This window comes from Pungitius pungitius, chromosome 1 (assembly GCF_949316345.1).
Source record: "Pungitius pungitius chromosome 1, fPunPun2.1, whole genome shotgun sequence".
NCBI classification, from domain to species: Eukaryota; Metazoa; Chordata; class Actinopteri; order Perciformes; family Gasterosteidae; genus Pungitius; species Pungitius pungitius.
In genome coordinates this window covers 14,055,027-14,079,692 of record NC_084900.1, presented here as the reverse complement: position 1 = coordinate 14,079,692, position 24,666 = coordinate 14,055,027, and the positions used below count along the sequence as shown (strand labels likewise).

General features: G+C 47.8%; 2 protein-coding genes across 2 annotated transcripts in view; one reads left to right on the top strand and one right to left on the bottom strand.

The window, feature by feature from the left end:
• Nucleotides 1-49: 49 nt before the first annotated feature.
• Nucleotides 50-4,205, top strand: ddx20 (DEAD (Asp-Glu-Ala-Asp) box polypeptide 20). The gene is made up of 11 exons (XM_037480664.2): nucleotides 50-308; nucleotides 909-1,003; nucleotides 1,248-1,416; nucleotides 1,509-1,623; nucleotides 1,708-1,850; nucleotides 1,937-2,075; nucleotides 2,165-2,223; nucleotides 2,351-2,433; nucleotides 2,516-2,621; nucleotides 2,898-2,999; nucleotides 3,098-4,205. Exons 1-11 carry the CDS (start codon nucleotides 113-115, stop codon nucleotides 4,126-4,128), a joined length of 2,238 nt encoding a protein of 745 aa, XP_037336561.2. The 5' UTR covers nucleotides 50-112; the 3' UTR covers nucleotides 4,129-4,205.
• Nucleotides 4,206-7,159: 2,954 nt separating this feature from the next.
• kcnd3 (potassium voltage-gated channel, Shal-related subfamily, member 3) overlaps nucleotides 7,160-24,666 on the bottom strand; it is a 60,939-nt gene continuing 43,432 nt past the window's right edge. Inside the window, exons 3-8 of the mRNA XM_037479654.2 lie at nucleotides 20,308-20,476; nucleotides 13,970-14,071; nucleotides 13,120-13,152; nucleotides 12,930-13,022; nucleotides 12,465-12,724; nucleotides 7,160-9,870 (exon numbers count right to left, since the gene is read on the bottom strand). Of these exons, the coding sequence (XP_037335551.2) occupies nucleotides 9,699-9,870; nucleotides 12,465-12,724; nucleotides 12,930-13,022; nucleotides 13,120-13,152; nucleotides 13,970-14,071; nucleotides 20,308-20,476 (829 nt within the window). The 3' untranslated portion in view covers nucleotides 7,160-9,698. The remainder of the gene's footprint in view (nucleotides 9,871-12,464; nucleotides 12,725-12,929; nucleotides 13,023-13,119; nucleotides 13,153-13,969; nucleotides 14,072-20,307; nucleotides 20,477-24,666) is intronic.

Below are 24,666 nucleotides of genomic sequence, written 5' to 3'. Positions count from 1 at the left end.
GCGGTTTGAGGTGCAGTTCCCCTCCCGGCCACCAGGGGGCAACCCCGCAGCCCGCGGCCGCCGCTCCGACGCGCTTTAAAGCCGCAGAGGGAGCTCTACTTGCCCCGTGAACATGGCCGCCTCCGTGAGGAGAGCAGCGCACGACGTGGACGCGCGGAAGCGGACCGACGATGTGCTCCTGTCAGAGGGACTGGACTTCGGCTCCCTGCTGCTGTCGGCCGCGGTGCTGGACGGGCTGTCCTCCGCCGGCTTCCGGAAGCCGTCCCCCATCCAGCTCAAGGCGATCCCGCTGGGCCGCTGCGGACTAGGTGGGTTCCGACGGGTTCTGAGAGCTGCGCGGTGCACCAGGGGAACCCGGAAGGGTCATTCCCGCCTGGCTCTTCACGTGGGTTGTGTTGTGACGCCGTGTGTAAATCACGTCTTTTACGCAGCTTGAGGTTTAAGTCTAAAACTCCCTGTATTGTGTTAATTTTGCTGCTGTGTCGTGGACACGTGGGCGTTAGAATAACGCACATAATTACATATTGTTACATTGAACTGAACATTAGGATTAAAAACTATTATTTAGAGGGGAACCCAATCTTTTATTTTGAAATTCAACACTATCACAAATTGCTCCCTGATCAAAAACACTAACATGAATAATAAAAATAATAAAAAATATTCACTTTGTAAATGCTTTAGAAACAACAGGAGGGCTGAAAAAGCTTTGAGTAAATATTGTGCAGACGGATTCAATAGTTTTCTTTATTACAAAACGACATACTGTTTGTCTTCCAGTTCTTGTACAAAGATGAGAATGAATATGAGCACAAGATCCTCCCTCATGGCGTTTCTCAGGCTCCACGCGTTCTCCTCAGTTATGAAGCGCTTCATTTAGTTTAACCACAGAGTTTCCGTCCTTTCAGACCTGATCGTTCAGGCCAAGTCCGGCACGGGGAAGACGTGCGTGTTCTGCACCGTGGCCCTGGACTCGCTGGTCCTGGAGAACCCTTCGACTCAGGTACGTGGACTCACACGACAGGTGGTCTGCCCCCCCTGACCTGAGGGACATAAGCTGCTCACAGTCAAAGCATAAATGCAAGAGAGCAATTATTGGTAAAAGCAGAGGAACATCTGCTCATTGAAGAGGTGACTGTAATCACATTATCTCCAGGGTCTTACTCATCGCGCCCCCCCCCCCGTCCTTAATCCGCAATCAGACCTGAGAGGATGTGACCAGGTGACGGCCTCTTTTCCTCCTGCAGGTGCTGGTCCTGGCGCCCACGAGGGAGATCGCGGTGCAGATCCACGGGGTGGTGATGGCCATCGGCTGCACCATGGAGGGCCTCGAGTGCCACGTTTTCATCGGGGGGCGACCCGTGAGTCAGGACAAAGCCCACCTCAAGAGGTGCCACGTGGCGGTGGGCTCGCCCGGTAAGATGCACTGTGGGATGGACGGATGGTTGGAGATGCACTTTGGGATGGACGGCTGTGTAATACAGACATGCCCCCCCCCCTCCCCACAGGCCGCATCAAGCAGCTGATCGAGCTGGGCATGTTGTCCACGTCCAGCATCCGGCTGTTCGTCCTGGACGAGGCCGACAAGCTGCTGGAGGAGGGCAGCTTCCAGGAGCAGATCAAGTGAGGCCGCTTTATTTCACACAGTTGTACAAATCAAAGGTCTTTCTCTCCCCCCCAACACACCTTAATCCTCCTAATCCCCAGCTGGATCTTCTCCTCTCTGCCGCTGAACAAACAGATGCTCGCGCTCTCTGCCACCTACCCAGAATCCCTTGCTCAGCACCTGACCCGCTACATGAGGGAGCCCACTTTTGTCCGACTCAATCCTGGCGACATGGGCCTCAAAGGTTTCAACAGTTTGATAAAAGCTTAAAGTGACCGTAACTGTACTCTATACTTCATATGTATCCCCCCCTCGCCCCCCCCCCCCCAGGTCTGAAGCAGTACTACAAGCTGGTGCCGTCCCATCCTTTCCCTCACAAGATCTTCCAGGAGAAGGTGCAGCACCTGTTGGAGCTCTTCAGTAAAATCCCCTTCAACCAGGCTCTGGTGTTCTCCAACCTCCACACCAGGTATTGGAACAGCCCCGAGGTTCTCCGATCGACTCTATTGATCCAGTGAGTGCTGGTTTGATTACTGTGCCCCCCCCCCCCCCCCTCAGGGCTCAGCACCTAGCAGACATCCTGTCCTCCAAAGGACTCCCTGCTGCTTGTATCTCAGGTGAGGTGTGGAAGTGACGCCGTGTATCAATGGTCCATGAGCGTCTTCATGGGGAGCCGTAGAGTGGAACCGACCAGTATTGATCCAAACTGCCCCTGCGCGTGTGTTTTTGTGTGTGTGTGTGTAGGCGGTCTGAGTCAGGACCAGAGACTGGAGGCCATGTCCAAACTGAAGCAGTACCAGTGCAGGGTGCTGATCTCCACTGACCTGGTGAGACTCACACACACGTGTGTGTGTGTGTATCTATGTGTGTGTTCCTCTGTCCTTCACTCCTGCTCGTTCTTCTCCTCAGACCTCCAGAGGCATCGATGCAGAGAAGGTGAACCTGGTGATAAACCTGGATGTGCCTCAGGACTGGGAGACCTACATGCACCGCATCGGCCGGGCCGGACGCTTCGGTACTGATCTGCTTTTGAGTCGCGACCATCAAGTGCTTGATGCTCATGGTTCAGATGAACAGGTTCCTCGTCCAGACATCCAGAGCCAAACTAAAGCAGCCTCACTTCTCCTTTTGACCTAAAACATTCCACCTGTTACGGTTTCATCTGTTGATTCTGTTGCTCACAATTTGTTCCCCCCCCCCCTCACTTCAAGGTCAACAGCCTCCTAATCATCTGCTTTTATTTCAAATTATCTTCACGTGTGTGTTCACCAGCACTGCGTCTGCTTTGCAGGCACTCAGGGGCTGGCTGTGACCTACTGTTGCCATGGCGAGGAGGAGAATAAGATGATGGCCATCGCCCAGAAGTGCGGCCTGACTTTGTCCCCGTTGCCACGTGAGTCCGGGCCGCACAGCGTGTGGAACCGCGTTCCCTCTTTTTGAGAGAAGCCCGCCTTGTTTTTCAACACCGCCCGTCTTCTGTCCCCTTTCCAGTCGCCATTGGGCCGGGTCTGATGGACGAGCCGTGTGACTGGGACGTCTGCACCGACGCGTCCGCTCCGGGCGCCGCCGTGCCGCAGCCCCCCTCCCGGACGCAGAGGAAGAAGAAGCCGCCGCAGCAGAGTCATCAAACCACGGAGCACAGCGGCCTCACGAGGCCCGACAGGAACCTCCCAGAAGGCCCGGCGGCGCACGGCGAAGGACGGCCCGGGAAAGCGTCTCCCGCCGAGGACGCTCCCCTGCGGTCTCCTGCTCCCACTCTGGCAGCGGCGACCCGCAGAGCGCAGCAGGACGCTCTGCCCAAGATCCCTCCCCTCAGCTCCTTCAAGGGTCACAGGTCGGGGTTCGTGACCTTGGAGGAGGCCGAGCAGGACTTCTACGGCTTCATCACGGCGGGGGAGGGGAGGTCGGTGGAGGTCATCAGGGAGTTTGGAGGCGGAGACGACGGGGACGGGCACAGAGAGTCCTTCACGCTCAGCGAGGGTGAAAGTTTAAAACTAAAGGGGGGGCGGTGGACACCTAACCTTTGGCCTCCTAGGGCGGCTTCTGGTTCCTCCAGCTCGCTACGGGACGAAGACACTACGACCGGTCAGACCGAAGAAGACCAACGTATGGCATTCAAGACCCAAGGTCCTCCAACGCCCGCGGCATCCAAACCGAAGGCGGACGCCGCCCCACCCGGAGCCGCTGCCACGGCCGACACCGTCCACAGGACACCCTGCAGGCCCGAGACCGCAGGACAAGAAACCAGGAGGGGGAAGGAGAAGCCTGGGAGGGGGAGGAGCAAGAAGACTTTGGACCAGAAGAGAGACAGGGACGATGACGCTTATGATGACGATGATGAGGAAGAGGACTGGAGCCCTGAAGCCTACTGGAGAGCCAGCTTCAGAGCCTGGAACAACTACTATGCCTCCATGTCTCCTTTCCAGGAGCGAGGCCCCCAGAGCTACTACAGCGCCGCCCATGACTGGATGGCAGCGTACCGCATGAACGCCGTCTACATGGAGGAGCTCCTCAGGCGCTGACGTTCCGCTCCTCAGGCCTCCCATCGATGAGGGAGGTTCATACTGTGTATTTTCTAATAAACGACCTGTATGCAGCACAGCTCTACTTCTCTCTTGATTTATTCCCTCAAAACATTGAAACAACATTCAAACAACAATTATGGTCTGTCTCTAGTTTCAAGTCTTCTTCAATGCAGCATGATGTTCATTTAGTGAATGATGGTCCATGTAGAGTCAAACAGACCATAAAGCAGGGGATACTTTAGGGTGGGGCTACACTACAGGTCTCTACCACTCTCCACAAGCATGGTGTTGGCTCCTGGAGGAGGTTAGCCATAAGCCATGTTCTCTCTGCAGGTCTCATTTACTGATGGAGGCCATAGAGGATCAGGACTAGACTGAGACTGGTTACTTTAACTTGGAAAAACAAACCTCCATTGAAATATATTTATCATCCCAGCCACCATGCAGCTGCTTGAAAAGGGGGTGGGAAGTAGTTCACCTCTAGTCACTCCAGAAGGTCGGTAGACTTCACTTAATTACAGTCTAATCAGCGTGAACACCACTTAAATGAAACGCTAATAACTCCTGGAGGCATCTTCTGCTACCACCTCCAGGGCTCTTTGTCCCCCTAATTCACTCACGTGCAGCAAGGGCGACGTGTGCGTGCTCAGCCGCGGGGTCCGCTTGAGGCCCACGGTGTCTGAGCACGTCCCCCCCCCCCCCCCCCCCCCTCAGCACCCCGGACAGCTCCACCGGACCCTCCGGTCCGCAGCTCGGGGAGGGCGGTGTGCCTGGGGGCCAGAAGCGGCGCGGGACACGGACAGAGTGTGGCAGCGTTGTTTAGTGAAAATAAATACTTCTAAAATATACAATGTAATCCAGTCCGACACTAAACGTTTCCAAGTTGAAAGGTTTCTAACTTGTTCTTCTCTAAAACCAACCTCTTTTAACCGTATAATACAAACCCAAAAATCACACACTCACCAGGATGTAGATGTAGTCAAAGCGTCTCGGTAATTAAACTATGAATCAAGCGCACTTAAGTTAATGAAATAAGCAAACTGATCCTGTGTCGTATTTTGGTCTGTTGTTCTAAACAAGTTCTGCATTTTTTAACCCCCCCCCTGCAGTGGAGCTGGAGACGTCGGCCATGGTGCTGACCTCCCTGCAGGCTGCCGTGGACCTGCAGATTTGAAAAACAATGTCCTCCATCCCCCACAACTCCACCACCTCCCCCGACCCATCAGGTGCTCACACCTTTGGATTACTCTCCCCTCCCCCGCCGCCCCTCTCTGTCTTGGAGAGTGACGTCAATCGGCTCTTCAAAAGACGAAACCCTGGGAAAGCAGCCGGTCCGGACTCAGTCTCGCCCCACACCCTGAAGCATTGTGCTGACCAGCTGTCTCCTGTGTTCACCGCCATCTTCAACACCTCCTTGGTGACATGCCACGTCCCAGCCTGCTTCAAGGCCTCCACCACCACCATCCACCTGACCTCTGTAGTCATTAAGTCCTTTGAACGGCTAGTCCTGTCCCACCTAAAGTCCCTCACCGACCCCCTCCTGGACCCCCTGCAGTTCGCCTACAGAGCCAACAGGTCTGTAGACGATGCTGTCAACATGGCCCTCCACCTCCAGCATCTGGACTCCCCAGGAACCTACGCCAGGATCCTGTTTGTGGACTTCAGCTCTGCCTTCAACACCATCGTGCCGTCGCTGCTGCAGGACAAACTCTCTCAGCTGCACGTGCCCGACTCCACCTGCAAGTGAATCACTGACTTCCTGTCCGACTGGAGGCAGCACGTGAAGCTGGGGAAACACGTCTCTGCCTCTCGGTCCATCAGCACCGGTTCCCCCCAAGGCTGCGTTCTTTCCCCTCTGCTCTTCTCCCTGTACACCAACAGCTGCACCTCCAGTCACCAGACCGTCAAGCTCCTGAAGTTTGCTGATGACACCACCCTCATTGGACTGATCTCTGGTGGGGATGAGTCCGCCTACAGGTGGGAGTCTGACCACCTGGTGATGTGGTGCAGCCAGACAACCTGGAGCTTAACGCCCTGAAGACAGTGGAGATGGTCGTGGACTTCAGGAAGAACGCAGCCACACCTTCCCCCCTCACCTTGTGTGACTCCCCCGTCACCACTGTGGACTCCTTCCGTTTCCTGGGCTCCATCATCACCCAGGACCTCAAGTAGGAGCTGAACATCAGCTCCATGACGAAAAAGGCTCAGCAGAGGATGTTCTTCCTGAGGCAGCTGAAGAAATTCAACCTGCCAAAGACGATGATGGTGCACTTCTACACGGCCATCATCGAGTCCATCCTCTGCTCCTCCATCCCCTTGTGGTACGCTGCAGCCACAGCCAAGGACAAGGGCAGGCTGCAGCGTGTCATCCGCTCTGCAGAGAGGGTGATTGGCTGCAATCTGCCGTCTCTCCAGGACTTGTTCACTTCCAGGTCTTTGAAGCGGGCCAGAAAGATTGTAGCCGACCCCTCTCACCCTGGACAAGAACTGTTTGTGCCCCTTCCATCCGGCAGGAGGCTGAAGTCCATCAGGACCTCCCGCCAAACGAACAGTTTCTTCCCTTTGGCAGTCGGGCTCATCAACAGAGCTCGGGCCCCCCCCTGACTGACTCTGACTCCCATGTTCATTCACTTTGTCACTTTCACTTGTCACTTTGTTTAGCTGGTGCACTTTATTTTTATTTCTAATTGTATCATCTTATCTCCTCTTACTTACTAACCCATAGCCTTAGCTTTAGCGTACTAACCGATAGCATATATTTTATTATACTTTATAATATATTTTATTTTTTATCATATTGCTGCACTATGTCATCATTATTGTACTGTCTTCTGTTATGCACCAACCACCAAGACAATTTCCATGTATGTCCAACATGTTATGGCAATAAACGTTTCCTTATTCCTGATTCCTGCTCAACTACACTTTGGTCACCAGACAGTTTCGCTCTGAGCTTAGAAAGATCTGGTAAAAGTGCACGCACGCACGCACACACACACACACGCACATGCACACACACTCTGACGCAGTGAAGAAGAAGAGCGGATGCTGTGCTTGTGGCAGATATAGAGTTTTTTTATCAGGCGTTTTTCACAGTCGAGGAACACAAGACAAAGGTCATAAATAATATCCAACACCTGACAGGAAACACACAGCAGTAGTCTGAACAACAACAGGTGGCGCAGGAGGCCAAAGCAAAGGGTGAGCAGGGAAAACTGACCGAGCTCATGAGCAAAAAGGGGAGCACATGACAGAGAGACAAACACAAGCACAGACCTCTGGTTTCTGTTCGCAAAAGGATTGAAAAGAAGAAAAAGCTTTGAGTCCAAATGGCTGAAGGTGACACAAAGCGACCTGCTGAGAGAAGGAAGCGTTAATAACACGTTTAAATCACCAATAACACCAGAAAAAACACGGGCGTCCTCAGTGCGGACCACCTATGTCACACCTTTGTGTCCTAAATGTCCCTCTGGACACTGAGGACAAGAAGTCAATGTCTCCATAAAGGTCACACCTATAAGAACTTCTGTGCTTCTTCTCGTCCTCTTTTTCCTGCAGGTTTATTCACTACTTCGTGGTTCTGAGGTGTCACACACTTCCTGTACCGGGGTCCTTCCCCTTTTTAATGGGGGGGGTTCTACGGTCTGGATAAAGGGGAACTAAAGCACAACAAACTACTGATATGGAACCAGATCTGCTCTATTTCACCTCCATTTCTGGCTGATAGGATGGTATTTTGTCTTAGTACAAAGGCATGGACGGTGTAATTAAATACTTGAAAGCCTCTATTTAAAGGTTCAACGGTTCCTTTCTAGCAAAAGAAAGAGCAACAATTAGTCCAATTCACGTATTGCCTTTTGAAATGTTCCCCTGCCTGATGGACGAAGGCCCATCTCATCTCTAGAGATCTCCATCTCATCTCATTAGAGATCTCCATCTCATCTCTAGAGATCTCTATCTCATCTCATTAGAGATCTCCATCTCATCTCTAGAGATCTCCATCTCATCTCATTAGAGATCTCCATCTCATCTCTAGAGATCTCCATCTCATCTCATTAGAGATCTCCATCTCATCTCTAGAGATCTCTATCTCATCTCATTAGTGATCTCCATCTCATCTCTAAAGATCTCCATCTCATCTCAATAGAGATCTCCATCTCATCTCTCTAAAGAAGAAGAAGCAGCAGAAGAGCTGCTCCACATGGCAACGACCCACCATAATAATCAGAAGGCCAACATGGAGGCATCCGTTGAAAAGGTCACGTCCATCATCCCAAAGGTCAACTCCAATGCGACGGCTCACCTTGTGCCCCCCCCCCCCCATTAAATTCTCCAGGAGATCAAACAAAAATCCTTTTAAAACACAGAGGACAAAAAGTACAAACACCAAGTTTCCTAATCACACAAAGTACACATACTCAACAACTTTGTAAGAAAATGCCCGCTGAGGTTTTTTTTGGGTGTGTGTGGGGGGGGGGGGGGGTGTCAACAGCTAAAAAGACTTGTGAAAGCATTCTGTTGTTCACACAGGAGGGAGGGACACAACAGGACCACAACGAGAGAGAGACAGACCGAGGGAGGGGGGACAACAAGAAGACAGCTTCACTGGTTCTGCCAAACGATGTTCAAATATTACAAAATATTCTATTAACAATATTCACAGAAAAAGAAAAGAAGTCACCCGGCCTCACAACACGTTCCTGTCAGAGGTTCTCAGCGGATGCCTTGTGCTTTTAATCGTGAGGGTTTGAATTCAGAATTTTTATTTGGTTTCTTTGAGTTACTCGAGGTCAGTCGGGGGGGAAGAAAAGCTACGGACACTAATCTCTTTTTACTCAGGCACATCTCGTGTAAAAAAGGCCCCGCAGCTGAGAACGTCTGATTGGAAACGTGCACGAGAAGCTCTTCAGAGTCACACACACACACACACACACACACACACTCGTACTGGAGGCGTGTTTCTCTGCCAACAGGTGGACCAAAAGAAGCGAAGCGTCGTCTTGGTTCTTTGTTCCTGCTTTAGGAATAAACCAAACAAACAAGGACCGAAGGAAAAAAGATACGTGACTTTACTCTCACACTTAACTTCACACACACATTCTCCCTCTGTAACACACACACACACACACACACACACACACACACACACACTGTCACAGTCCACCTTTCACGTTTCATCTCTTTCACTCATTGGAATGAAACGAGGATTTAAAGAGTTGAGGGTTTAAATCAGCATGAAGGACTTCTGATGACTCTTTTTCTGTCTTTATTCCTCCTGCTTAACACAATAAAAGGAACCTTGAGGGTGAACGGAAGCAAAAACTCATAAAAAGATGCTTTGTGGAAAGTGACGTGTGACTCACACGCCTCCATCACGCTCTCTTTCACACGCACACACGCACACCCTGTATCTAAAGCCACCCAGGGAGTCCATGTCGTTACAGTACATGACCAGCAGAGGGCGGGCTGGACCAGGACCCTGAACGCCTCCTCCGTCTCCTTCGTCCTCGTCCCTCAGTCTGTCTCCATGAGTGTGTGTTTTTTAAAATCTTTCATACTGTCTTTCCTCACAGCGCAGACACCTTCACAACGTTCGGGTGGGCGGGGCCTGCGTGCAGGTGAGCGTCGCCGTCGGGGGCCGTGACCGGCGGCGTTGGGATGCTGATGATGGCCGTGGTGATCTGGCTGCTGCAGTTCAGGGACGCCGGCTCGTCCACGCGCATGTTCAGGCTGGAGCGGCTGCGGGATGGGGGGGGGGGTTGGCAGAGAGGTTGGGGGGGGGGGGGGGGGGGAGGCAGGGAGTTAAAGGCTTGGACGGGGGCCTCTGACAGCAGCAAAAACAACAACCCCAATATGTCATCCATCTTGTCTGGATGTGACCTGAGGACTGAAGACGTTTTGGCAGCTCACAGAAATCTTTCTGGCCAGACTTTAAGTCAGAAGACAGCTGAATATCTCAAGAGGAAATAAGTTATTGGATATAAGAGTTTAAGTTTCTTTGGATGTCCTGTGGCGGCGGGTTGATCAGCTGACTCTCTACCAGATGCTCTTCTGTGGGTTTTAGCGTTTGATTGTCCCTGGAGTCTGAGTTTGAGTTGTTTGTTATTCATCATTAATGGCTGCTATGTTCAATGTGTTTGACCTTCAACAACAAAAGAAAATGTTGCATAAAAAAAAACATAGATAGTTTGACTACACAAAAAACATTTTTGCGAAAAGTTGAAAAAGGTGAAAAAATATTTATTTTAGAGGAAGAAAACACATGCGTTTTCACACATGCTCTTTCTTTTGATGCAGCACTTTTAAGGTGAGCAAACAGCTTAGAAAACATACATTGTTTGTGTTGTTCTGATGAAGCATCGTTGGATCACAAACTTCATTTTGTTGTGTGACACTAAATCAAAAGTGTTGTTCAAATTTGCTGTTAGAGACGACAACGGAGGATATACGATAAAAAAGAAGTGGAGCGCTAAAGAAACTCCTGCAACAGCCCATCACTTAATATAAAAAAGGTTTAAGCATGTTTGAGGATTATATGTCTAAAATGTGTCACATTCTGTTCCACATTCTACTGTTGCTCAAGTTGCATACTGTCATAACGTCTTAACTTAAATAAATATTAGCATAAAACCAGCATTTGGACAAAGTGGTTACCCCGTAAGTTATACGCCATACTGGTTTTATCTTATGAAATAAAATGTCTTGGTGCAACGTTTTACTGTTTTTTGCAGACAACACGTCAACGAAAAGCTTCTACTTTAATGTCAGCTTTATGAAAACGTGTGCATGGGTCGGTTCCTCACTGATCAACGGTTGAGAGATGTGCTAGTTAGGAGCTACCCGCGCGGTTAGCTTAATGGCTAACTAGATTTCGTTAAACGTTACACTGGCTAACCTCAGTAGCTATAACTTTTAGCGAATAGCTAGCTACTCAGGAACTAATACGTCTAACAGTGTCTATTAGCTATTAGTAGCTAACGCTAACCCAGATGGATGGACCTCCTCTACAAATAAAGTAAGTAACCGCCTTTAAAAAAGCCAAATGTTTAAATAGATAATAATGGAGCCGCGTGGAATCCATCACGCTAACATTGAGTTATTGTTGATGGATCACTGTGAGTCCTCTATGATAAATAAAGGTGGAATTAGTCTTTACCAAAATTCTCTCCATGTTTTTTCATACAAACAGACGTTCTGCTTGGATCCATACTATGGGATGCCGTTTTATTAAAAATTAAATAAATGAAATATGCATTTGAAATACATCGTGAAATAAATAAATGAGGCAATAAATACATAAATATTAAATAAATGTAATCATTTCATGGCACTTTTATTTCATAATGCCACTTTATTTCATAATGCCACTTTATTTCATTTCACGTTCTTATATTATATTATTGTTGTCTGTTCTGAATGTGAGAGATAGCCACGCCCCCTGATTTGCAAATGCAAGTGGCATTATGAAATAAAAGTACCATGAAATAAATAAATGTGTACTTATGAAATGAAAGTACCATGAAATGATTACATTTATGTAATATTGATGTATTTATTGCCTCATTTATTTATTTCACGATGTATTTCAAATGCATATTTTATTTGTTTTATGTATTTATTAATTTATTTAATTTGGAATAAAACTGCATTCCATACCATACGTGTTGGCAATTATACTTTCACAAGCCGAGGTCGAAAAAGCACAAAAGGAGACCCGATTACATGTTGTGTAACAACAATGACAGTAAAAGTCCTACTTTTGTATCGGCTTAGGACTTTAGGGCTTAAATCAAAACCTCAACAGAAGCTTTAAATCCAAACAATGACATCTGGAACAGCCCTCAATTCTATTTATTTATTTTTACCCTTATAAAAAAGGATAATTTGATTAGATGTTTGTCTCCTCCTCTACTTATCTATTGTCCATCCTTTGCTTTTATCCTGATGCATTGCCACACATTCACATTGGAAATTACATTACAGTATTCCAAATAGAAAGAATACCTTTGTGTTTTATTCACATCCAGATGCCACATACACAGGTCCTGCATCGCGTATTATTCACGTTCATAAGACTTTATCTTTAGGAACAGTGTTCTGATAAGTTAGAGCAGTCCTTTGTAATTATTGTTCTAATTTTTCAGGATTTATAATAATCATTTCTAAGATTTTTAAAGAGCTGTAAATTTGATGGTGTTATGACAGGGCTTATGATGCATTATAGACTTGACCTTAATACTCGCTGGGACGTCTCCCTGCGTGTACACAACCGACAGCGTCATTACACTGGTTGAGTTAAACACACACAGAGATGAGGGACCCTTTGGTCTCACCTGGTACTGAGCGGCTGGATGTGGATGGTGCTGAGCTCCTGGAGGCCCCGCGGGTGGGCGTGCACGTGCGTCAGGGGCTGCATGTGCGCCGGGCCGCTGGCGTTCTGCAGAGGGGCGTGCTGCTTCTTGCTGCGGCGGGTACAGCACGTGCCCGTCACGCCGTCCCGGCTGGAGAGGGAGGGGCTTCTCGAGGGGTAGTTCTGCAGCCCCGCCTCCAGGTAGCTCTGCTGGTAGTACTGCTGGTCCACGAACTCGTGGTTCTGGAAGAGGAGACATGAAGCAGGATGTGACATTTACAACATTTATATTTATGGCCTTGAGCCTCATAGGACTCAGCTGATTCTTCAATTCTAAGCTCCTCCGTGTGACTAGTGATCGACAGGATGAAACACATGAAACCTGGATGGAGAGGAGAGGCTGTGGAGATGGAACATGAAATATAAATGCACCGAGAGCTGCACTCACTGTGGTCTTCTCCAGACAGTGCAGCAGGTGGTGGTGCTGGCTCTCTAGGAGAGAGGTGGACTTGTTTAACCGCTGGTCCTCCTCAGTGGAGCTCTGGAAGACACACACACACACACACGCACACACACTGGTGTTATTCTGGTGTTATTTCTAAGGACGGCAGTGACCTGATTCCAGCTCCTCCCCCTACCTGGTCCGAAAGGTTCATCTTGTATGGAAGTTGCTTGGGTTGGAGAGGGAGACAAAAGAGACAGGTAGAGTTTCACTGGGGGTCAAAGTTCAGCACCCTACAGTCAGGGGTCATTCCTGCTATCGTGATTAACGGAGAGCCGAGCCCATGCGTTGATCTGAGCGGGGGGGGGCTGGACTTGATTCCCCTTCCCTTTCTGTTCGTTCTATTAATGTCACAGACTGCTGGCTGAGAAGAACATTTCATTCCTCGTCCTGTCAGCGTTGTGTTCGTGGTGTTAGGGTGGAAATATTCATGAACCCTGCTGTGCCGTCTTCGTCTCTGTGCTTTATGTCTCCACATTTAATGGGACAGTATTTGAAGTCCAGCGTCTAAGCGGAGCTCAGGAGAAGAGCTCGCAGGCAGCTCCTCTTTTTGTCCTCTTTCAATGTGTTGCATCAGACTTCCCTCGACAGAACCTGCAGTTGCTTCCGTTTACCAAAAGCAACAAAAAGTCTGCCCTGACCCTGCAGCGTTCTGATGTCACCAAATCCAAACAAATCTCAACAGTTAACATCGTTGTGTGATTTAATAAAGCTTTAATTGAGTCAGTACTTCCTTGCTGACCTCGTGCTTCCTGTGAAGACGATGGAAACTAAACCACTAAAAACACATTGTCTCTTTAGGAAATCAATATGAATGCAACCCGGGGGGGGGGGGGGGGGGGTTGTTTTGTTTTGGCGGGGTGTGTTCCTCACATCAGATCCAACGAGGTCACAACATTCTAAGAACTGGTGAATCCAGGAGACGCTGAGGGACAGTCATGAACATGCCTTCTGTCCTTGGGGGGGGGGGGCGACGGGGGTCTTACCGTGAACTCCGGCGCCTCGTTGAACAGGCCGTTGCGCTTGCTGTGCAGGAAGGCGTTGGAGGTTCCCTGCTTGGATATTCGTATCCGGGCCAAGCGGGCTTTCTGCGAGCAGAACAAAGGCAGAGCAGCCGGGTTAGTGAGTCCCTCCCCAGCAGAGAGCTCCTCCTCACGCTTCATCTGCCTGCATCTGATCCAACAAGTGCTTCTAAAGCGCTCGCTGTGATGATTAACGCCGACTACACGATAACACGCTCTTCTCAGAACTCAGAACCAGAGGCGGGTTCTGAATTCATTTGAAACAGTTCATTGAATGTTTTGTCATGTGATGCATCGTGTGCATCATTGAGGGAGTGTGCAGCTCTGTGTTGGTCTGCGGCTGATTTCACACCGAGTCATGGCCGAGGGTCCTCTTACACCTAAAAACACCTGTGACCGCCATCGCCGGCCTGCTGGCTCCTCCCCCCGCTTCTCTGACCTCAGCGAACCCAGCTGACTGAACTCGGTGAGTGGAGCCGTGCGTTTGGCTATAAATGAAGCCTCAAGTGTGAATGTAGCGTGTTTATTAATAACGATGAGGGACGTTCCACTGAAGCGTCGGGGCTCATAACGTCTCGCATCGGTCCAAACGGGGCCGCTAGCCATCAGAGGTTCCCACACAGTGGAAGGATTGAGCCCCCCTAAAAAAAACCACCCTGTGTAAAACCTTTGTTTCTGCACAATGTCTCAATGAGCAGAAGAGCTGCCCTCAGAACCCTCAGTAGTCTGAGTCACTCACTTCTCCGAGGGGGGGCCATTTCAGTGTTTCTCTGTTGCGTCTTGTTGTGCGTGTTAAAACAGCAGGGTGGATTCACTGGGGCAAACTGGAAGGAGGATCATGTGAACGGTGTAAATGATGAGCACAGAGCTTGTTTAGTAGCCCCCCCCCCTCCCCCCAGGTGTGTGTTTCTGCTAGTGTGCAGGTGTGCGTAGCTGAATTGTAATGTATACACACGCGCTGAATGGAGCACACCAGCTACCTGGCTCAGTGAGCGTATGCTAATGTATGCTAAAGTATGCTAATCCCGGCTCATCCCCTCTCCACTTCATTTAAAGCACGCCGCTGATGCTCGCTAACCCCGCAGGTAGCTCGCGCTGAGACTTGGTAATCCAAAAGGGGGCCGAGGTAAACAGCCGCGCATGTGGACACGTGACAAACACATAAAACTTGGAAACTTGGTGATGAAACTATTTTGTTTCAGTTATGATGTTTCCTAATAATGATATATCATGTTCTTAAACCAAATACATTTGGAAAAACAGCAGCAGTAATACTGCAACAGCTTCTAACCAATCAGCACAGCGATGCTGAATACTTCATGATCAAACCCTCCTAACACATCCTGTTCCCTTCTCTCAGCCACGGATCGTCACACTTTAGAGATTCTGGAGGATGCGAGCCAGCACAAGCGCTTCGTTTCAGCGCACGCCGCCAGCTGAGGCATCTAAATTGGCATAAATCCCGAAATGATCAGAAAACGCGGCACATCCGCGTTGCTCCCGTGGCGTGCTCCGCTGAGCGTTGCCGGAAGGTCTGTTAGAAGTTCTTCTTTTCCAGAAATAAAAGTTGAAAAAGACGACGAGGATTTGGCCGAGAGAAAAGTGGAGCAATTGAGCTGTGAGACCAGATTAGGTTCTGCCTCGGGCCTGCCCGGGAACCCAGAGAGGAGGCCATCTGACGAGGGGCACACACACACACACACACACACACACACACACACGCAGATAACTGTGGAGAGTTAAATGTTGTGTTGCAGCTGCCGCTCGAAAAAAGCAAAGAGTTGCTTTTATACATGCTGACGTTTCTGCAGTCAGTTACAATGTGTTACAATAACACACACACACAGACGCACACACACACACAGACACACACTAGGAGGGACAGCACCCAGAGGTGATTCAGTAACAGCTTTACCTCGGAGTGAAGAGAACAAACACCTTCAGCCTCCATCACCCCTCAAAGCTCCGCCGGCTGCTGTGATGCTGATGTTCATGCTGCTATTATTGTGGGTGTCTTTTCTTCCTAAAAGGACATCGTTCCTAACATAACTCTTGACCCTCCCCCCCCCCCCTCAAAGAAGTCCCTGTCAACACCTTTCCAAACCCTCCTTCCAGAGTGCAGACGACTCAATCGATCGTCTACAGCAGCCGAGCACTTTGAGCCACAAGTCGGCTTCACCTTTTGACTCCAACCTTCTGAGGGAGGGCCGAAGACAATGGTGACATGATTGAGATTGAATAGAGGGAGGGGAGGGGGGGGGGCGCTTGTTATTATCTCCTCCAGGAGGATCAGGCGTTTGGTTGCGGTGACTCATGTGGTTTCAGAACAACTTTTACTGCCTGTTTAATCGAGCTCCTGCTGACAGGTGGGCTAACAGCTGAGGAGCTCCTGCACCGAGTAACTCTGCTTCTTTGCATGCAGAATAAACTGAATGTTTTTTTTTTGAAGAGCAGATGGTCTGCGTACGTCCCAGCATCCTTTGCCCTTGTTTCTGGGTCTGAATGACGTGTTTGTTGCGTGTTGTTTTCATTCAGTCCAGAAGAGCAGCAGAACCTCATTTCACTTTTCACTGAGTTCAGAAGGAAAACGTCTCTAACTGGAGAAAGGTAGAATAACGATAGAGAGGAGCCATGATGGGAACCAAACAATGAGAGAGATGCTCTGCATGGATTCTGAAGCAGGATTCATGTTGCATTTAATAAAAGAACAATTCTTAACGGTTTGTGCGGTGCATTCAAGTACTTTCAAAAGATCTGTTGTTTGCAGATAAAAGAAAAAACGGTCGATTCCTGGAAGAAACATTAATGAATTCATCGATTAAAAAAATGGTGTGTTATTTTTTCAGCTGTGTGATTTCCATCAGACCCCATAAGCTGCACTGAGGCCCGTTAAACGATTCCTTGCCACCTGTTGAGCTCCACCTGTTGAGCTCCACCTGTTGAGCTCCACACCAGTCGACCGGCTCCGATTCCATTTCACCCGATGGTTCTTTCTCAAACACGCGGCCTGAGGGAAAAGACCTCACAACGCGAGGAATACAAGTCCTGCTGATGGAAAACTCGGGAAGACAAAGCGGCGTCAGTCGCTGAGGAGCCACTTTGTAAAGCATTGAACGTCATCAGAGGAACAAAGAGGCAACGTGAAGTTCTTTAAGAGGCAAAGCGCTGCAGACAGAACGCACAGAGAGGGCGATGCTCAGACATCAACCACAATGCTGCTCTGTGAACGACACATTTGTTCTTATTGGAAAGAGGAGAGCTAACGTTAGCGGTTAGCTAGCCCGTTTGGCTAACTGAGCTAAAGTCTACTTAGATCAGATAATGTATTCCTTAGCCATAATAAGTTTGATTATTAAAGGAGTTAAGGACATAAAACGAGTTCATATATGCCAATTAAAATAAAAACATATGAAAAAAATATGATAGAATAGAAGAAATAATAAAGCCTTGACGGTGTGGTGACCAGAATAAGAATTTTGGAACATTTTTTATTTTCTTGGAATAAATTATCTTATCCTCTTATGTTCCGTCCCCCACCATCATATATAAAGTTCACAATCCTCCGCTGCTCTCTGCGCCCACGTTTTGTGTGATTTTGTGTCACATGTCTTGATGGGATTGTGCGTGGAAGCGGCGAGGACTTTGTGGAGGCCGAGCAGCGGATGCGTGTCCTCCCCACACAGCATCCTGAGGCCTCCTCCTCCGCCTCCGATCCGAGGCTGTCTATCTACCGGCGCCCAGATGGACGGCTAATTGTAGTGGGAGCCCAGAACGGCTCACAATTAGGCCCCAATGAAGATGGATGTGAGTGTGGGAGGGGAAGGAAAAGCCTGCGTGGGGATGAAAACTAGAGACGGAGAAAGGGGGATGGGAAGCGGAGCACTGGAGCGTCAGGTCGAAGAAAGAAGAAATGCATGAATATATATTTAGTCTCATTTATTTTGAAAGTCAACCCTGGTTGCTCACTGTTACTTTAACGCTTTCGGGCTTGTTGTCCAGATGGCGCCTCGTTCACTGGCTCTCAACGAGGAGAGACGACCTCAAGTTGAATGAATATCCCAACGGGTGGGACGCCACACGCGGTAAACTTTGTTCTTCTGACCCGACGCCACGACACAAAGTGGTTGCGTTGTGCGTTCATCGCGTTAGAGCAGCTCCTCTGATCCAACAGATAGACGCTAGATGAAAGAGGGGGGGCTAGTTCACGCGTGTGGTCAGCGGTCATTGGTTGTTTGTCTTTGGAGCATTAAAAGCGTTTTTTTTGTTGTAGCGTTGGGATGAAGCGGCACCGAGCACCCGAGGCGGCTTTCTGTCAGAAAGAGGCGCGATGTGAACACAGAGCCCGAGGCGCTCCGATACTGGCACATTAATACAAATATACATAAATAACATTAATGTCGCTCGCATAAATATAACTAAATATCCCCCGGGGATCAGCTGACAACATCATCTCTGAAAATGTTCCAAACAGCCTTTATTTGAAATGAACTAAATAGTGGGACTCAAACCACGATATTAACGCTAAGCTGCTTCCTGATCAGCGTCCGTCCCATTTTCCTGTGACACATAAACGCTGAGGCCCCTCAGAGGCAGCGCTTTGGAAATTGAGTAAAAGAGTAAAAAAACAAAAGGTTTGGTAATTGTTTCGTTGATCGATGGAAAAATAAATCAACAGCTAAAATGTCACAGTTAATAGTTTAGCTCGTTGATCAGCTTCTCAGATGTAAAGTTCTGCTGATCATATCAGAAAAGATTAGTTTGTTTGGCTACACTTTCATTTTTACAGTAATTGCCAAATCATAAACTCAATGTCTTCTTTATTCATACAGAAGTCTGTTTGTCACGTAACGCTCCTCTGAAACCAAACTGCAGTCAATCAGCAGATCATCAATCGGTGAATCTCTGGATATTTCCATTTGGACTTATGGTGGGATGACAGACAGACAGAGAGACAGACAGGCGGTAAAAGTTAGAGACATGACATCCAATAACGTCCACCACTAAAGCACAACATGTAACTCCAGCCGTCCTCCGATGGGCTGATCTTAAGCAAGCTGAGCAACGCTTAGCAACCAACCCGATGATGTCCACAAACATTCCTCAGCGCTCCGATTCAAACATCACATTTGCAAACTTTAGTTCTGTTAATGCTGTGCCGCATGCCGCATGCTCAGAGGAGGATCACTCAGGGAGGCCAGGAGGATCAGGAGGGGGACAGACGTCCTCCTCCCGGCCATCACCTCATCTGGGTGATGCCTATTTCAGGAAAAATAATGCAGCATGAGGACACACGTCGCCCCCGGCTCCCCCCCCCACCCGTTGCCTCTATCTCTTCCCGCATCAACGATAAACATCCCGACTTTTTTTCAATCTTGATCATTTCCCCTCCCGTCTTTGGGTCTTTGGTTAGTTGAGACCGGGCAGCGGTCAAGCTGCGGTCAAACTGCTGGAATCGAGGTTGATTTAAACTGCAGCCGGAGAGCACGTGTGCTGAGATGGATGGAGGTAATCACAGAGGGGGAGGGGAAGTCACTGGAGGAGAAACAAGCAAAAAGGGGGTGAAAAAAAGGCCTCTCAGGGAGCAGGTGTGAGAGGAAGAGAGGCGTTGGCGATGGGAATATGTGTGTTCATGTCAGCTCAAACAAACACAGAGTCTTCCATCTCAGGAGAACCAGAGCGGTCGAACCCACCGGCCGCCACGACCGACCTGCCTCCCCCACGCTGCTCTTTTTCCTGTTGGATGCTTTAACTAATCCTGTTGGTGTTTTATCTGTAAATTTGAATCACATCTGGAGAAAACCATGTGAAGACGGGAGCTACGTCGCCACGATACAATAACACCACGATGCGATATCTCAACGATACGCTTTTACCACAATACGATATCTCAGCAATGCAATATCTCACCGATACGATTTCACCACGATACGCTTTCACCACGATACGATATCTCAGCAATGCAATATCTCACCGATACGATTTCACCACGATACGCTTTCACCACGATACGATATCTCAGCAATGCAATATCTCAACAATACGCTTTCACCACGATACGATATCTCAGCAATGCGATATCTCACCAATACGATTTCATCACGATACGATATCTCAGCAATGCGATATCTCACCGATACGATTTCACCACGATACGATATCACCATAAAACCACGATACGATATCTCAATGATACGCTTTCACCACAATACAATATCACCACGATACGGTTTAATCACGATACAATATCACAACGACAGCTGGAGGTACAGCTGAAGATGAATGAAGAAGACGTTTATTCGCACCTGCATCTTCTGCGCACGCCGCTTGTCCGCCCTCTGGTTCTGGTGGTAGATGCGGCTGAAGTTGGACACGATGACGGGGACGGGCAGCGCGATGACCAGCACGCCGCTCAGAGAGCAGATGGAGCCGAAGATCTTCCCTGCGATCGTCTTAGGGACCATGTCTCCGTACCTGTGGGGGGGACAGGGGGAAGGAGACACTGAGCGTCTCATCTTGCACTCTGTGACATTGTTCTCACACGCAATTACAGGCACACAAACAAACACGTAATCACAAATAAAGAACAAGAGTGAGAGAGAGAGAGAGAGAGAGAGAGAGAGACTATTAACCTTTCACAGGAGAGGAGACTCTTCTGAATGCCCAAACCTCATTTAGCACAATTCAATCTGAAAAATTTGCAAGTCAAAAGCATCTCTCCTCGACCTCTGAGACGGAAAACACTATTACAATAATTGCATTAACCCCCTGTGTTATTCCCAAGTATCAAGCAAGTGTTCAGGAATTAGCGGTGGACAGAAAAGAAAGAGGAGAAATTCAAAAGCTCAAAGACCACAACTTAAGCTGGAAAAGCAACCTTTATTTCTAATAGTCCTCATTCATCATTCACGAGTGAACAGTTCAGGTCGTTTGTTCTTCTCTAAATAACATTTATTGGAACTGACCTCAAATAAACCTGAAAGGAAAAGCCTCCGAAAAGTTCCAATGAATCTAAATGAATACATCCAAACATAAATACAATAAATCTAAATTAACCTTTTTTATTTTTACACATCTCAGCTAAACATTGTTCTTTTAGCAAATTATGGTCCATTTAAAGTGAAACAGACCAAAACATCATGAGTTTTGTGGTTTTGAGTAAAGTTCTTACAGATTTTTAACATCATCGCCTCACCGCTCCACCCAGATAAGACCGACCCGCACGCATTAGTGGAGAAGAGGCGCTGCATGTGACACCTGCTGTGTGTGTGTGTGTGTGTGTGACTTCACTGAAGGTGGATGTCTGAGAAACAGAGAAGACGGATAAAGGTAGCAGACCACAGGAGGAATATTCACACGTGTCGACAAACATTTACGATGCACCGGATATCTGTTAATAATTCTGATACCAGAGCTCTTGTTCTTTCTTGTTATGCATGAAATTTGCATTGCATTAAATTCTAAATGCACTCCAGAGCATATTGTTTGAACTTCAGGTTAATTGATTTCACATACAAAAGTGAAGGATTGCAAACAGCTCGAGCCTCTTTCATGTTGTGATGAAGTGGAACAAATTAAGTGCGCTCCTTGTTATAAGGTTTCAGAGAAGGAATATTCGAAATGTAGAGAACTGTAATATAACCGGATCTCTCTCTCTGTTATATATGTATGTTGTATATATATGTATATCGGTATATATATATATACTGTATATATATACCTCAGACACGGATGGATGCAGCAGGTCCATTCACACACACACACAGGTCAGTGGGCAGGTCAGGGTTGTCACAAGTTATTGAAGGTCTCTGTGGGTTTATATTCATGAGGCAGGGATGGATGGACAGGGAGGTCATAGAGGGGACTAAGTGCTCTCGTGGAGGTGTGTGTGATGAACGGGTTCCTCACAGAAGGCCTGAGGGACACGTGTCATGTGATGTCGGGTCAAGAAGGTGAATTGTATGCAACTAAAGCGTAAATGTTTGAGTTCAGCTATGATAAAAATGGTGCATGATATTTTTAAACCTTCGCCCCACACGTCTGCACGTCCAGCGAGATGTGAAATACAGATTATGTCACAGGATGCTTCTCATATAACTTATAATTTTATTTATTTATTTTATTTTATTTACAAGAGCTCGTTCTTCAAGACAAACTTCACAAGGACAAATGAGAACTAATCATTATTTAGGGATGTATTTGTTTATTTTAAACATGATGGTTTAGTTGTTTCCGGGTGCTAACAAGCTTCAGCACCACGGACAGCGACTGGAGTTTCTATTAATAGAGTTCTACAACCTCCTGTTCCCTCCTCTCTAATAATGAAGTTTCTTGAGTTCATTTTTGGTTTGGTTTAAGGTCTGTGTTTAATAGCAGCTGAAGAGATGTTAGCCTTTAGTTGTCTGATACAAAACAGGTCAGTGAACGGCTCCTAAAAACAATCCATAAAGTTCCTTTTGTTCCTTTGTATTCTAACGTGAAGTGACCGCGCAATCAAACATAGACTAGAGTATCTTTATAGGCTTCAAGTATTTGGTTAAAAATGGTCGATACTATATAGATGGTCAGTAATTTATAGTTTAAGCGTAATAAAACCCATTGTTTTCAATCAGCTTTAAGTGACCATTAAACTAAATACCTGAAGATGTGTTTCAGTGTCAGACGGTGGTATATCACAAAATCACACGACGTGATCTACAATTATGTTACACCAGGACAATATGCTGACCTTGATTTATAGAAATAGATCATTTTGCCAAATGGTTATACATTTTAACAATCCGAAATCGGACATTCAGGAGTCTGACATGACGAAAATGTCAAATGCCGCGACATTTATTGAGGAAATAGACAGAGAAAAGTAATTCCTGCATATTTCTCTGGTGATATTCACAACCTAAGTCCACAGCCACAAATAACGATGCCTCGTAACACTCGTGAGTGGATGCGGCCCGTCATTTTCATTGGGCGACCTGTCACGGGCCGCTGGAGCTCCTTTAGGTTCAGCCGAGTGAAAGATGGTTTCTCCGAGCCTTTAACCCTCCGCCGTCCATCCATCTGCACTCACCTGACATTTCATGGCCAGTCACTCCGATGGAAGCAGATCTGATGATACCGGGGACAACCATCCGTAATCGACCCCCCCCACAAATGTCACCGCGGGAAAGAAAGAAGGAAAGAGAGAAAGTGTGTAGAAGATGAACAGGCAGCAGACGTCTAAGACGGAGGAGATTACGATGTCTTCGATGCCAATACGAAGAAGGTTCGTGTGTGTTTGGGCTAGTACGCGCTGATCGGTGATATATATATATAAATATATATATACTCTGGAGCTATTATAAGACATGTGTCGTCAATGGACGTCAATGGATCGCTGAATGACTTTAAAACAATCGGTTCATCCCTTCAGATGTATTCTTGATGTCCGAAGATGGGGAGGCTAATATTTCATTAAGGAGTCCTCTGTTCTAATTAGACATTAGGCGTCAGAGAACTGATTGCTTTACAAGTGTCCTTATTACAAGAGTTCAGAAGGTCCAACGATAGTTATTCGGTCCGAGGACCAGGACTAATTTGGAGAGTCCTTCTCCATCAGCCTTAATTGAAAAGGAGTCTGCATAAAACGCGGGTGAGATGTCGATCAAAGAAGAGAAACCAATCGCTATCACAGCAGCTTGTTGGAGCTCTGAGTTCAGAGTGAAGTTTATTTAAGGGCTCACAAAAAGGTCTCATTGAGTGCACACAACCAGTCAAAGAACCCACTCAGGGGCAAAGTCATGAATGCGCTGGACCTCCAGCTTTGGATGGACTCACATAAACAGAAAGGTGGGGGCTCTGCCGAACACACCCATCAGAACCGCATCGATGGACTCACAGGGAAATGTCCCCCAAGACCAAGTCGAGACGCTTCCTTCTGCTTTTCATTACCCGCATTGCTTCTTCTGACCTGCTTGATGCTGAGGTGGCATCTTGAAGCCGATCTGAATGTTCTGAATGTTGAGTTAGTGATTGGAGCTTCTTACAGAGAGAAAAACACCTTTAACCACAGGAGTCAATGCCGGTAAAGGAGTATCAATTAAACCCACTTTCTTCTCAGGGAGCGTCGAGAGATTCGTAAGTGATGAGAGGGGAGGGAGAGAAATAACACCCTGGTACGTACAGGGAGGATATCGCACACACACACACACACACACACACACACACACACACACACACACACACACACACACACACACACACACACACACACACACACACACACACACACACACGCACACAGAGGAAAGGTCACGCCTGTCATCGGCTTCACAACCAATGCATCAGAGAATCTATATCTTTACAACACAAATCCACTTTATGACTCGGGATCGGACCACAGAGTTCCTTCCAAACATTAACCTTCCACAGTATATGTGCCCCCCCCCCCCTCGCCCTCCCCCATGCTTTATTTATTTGTGGCTTTCACCGTCATATTGATTTTTCGTTTTATTTTACTTTTTAAAACCGTTAAAATCAGAAAAACTTACCATGCTGGAAGATTCACTCAGCCCCTCCCCTGATGATTCTCACACCCTCCCCACGCCTTTACAGCCCCTCTTGTGTGTGTGTGTGTGTGTTTCTGTAGTTAGCAACTAGCTGCTATCGACAAAGCACAACCAGGTGCA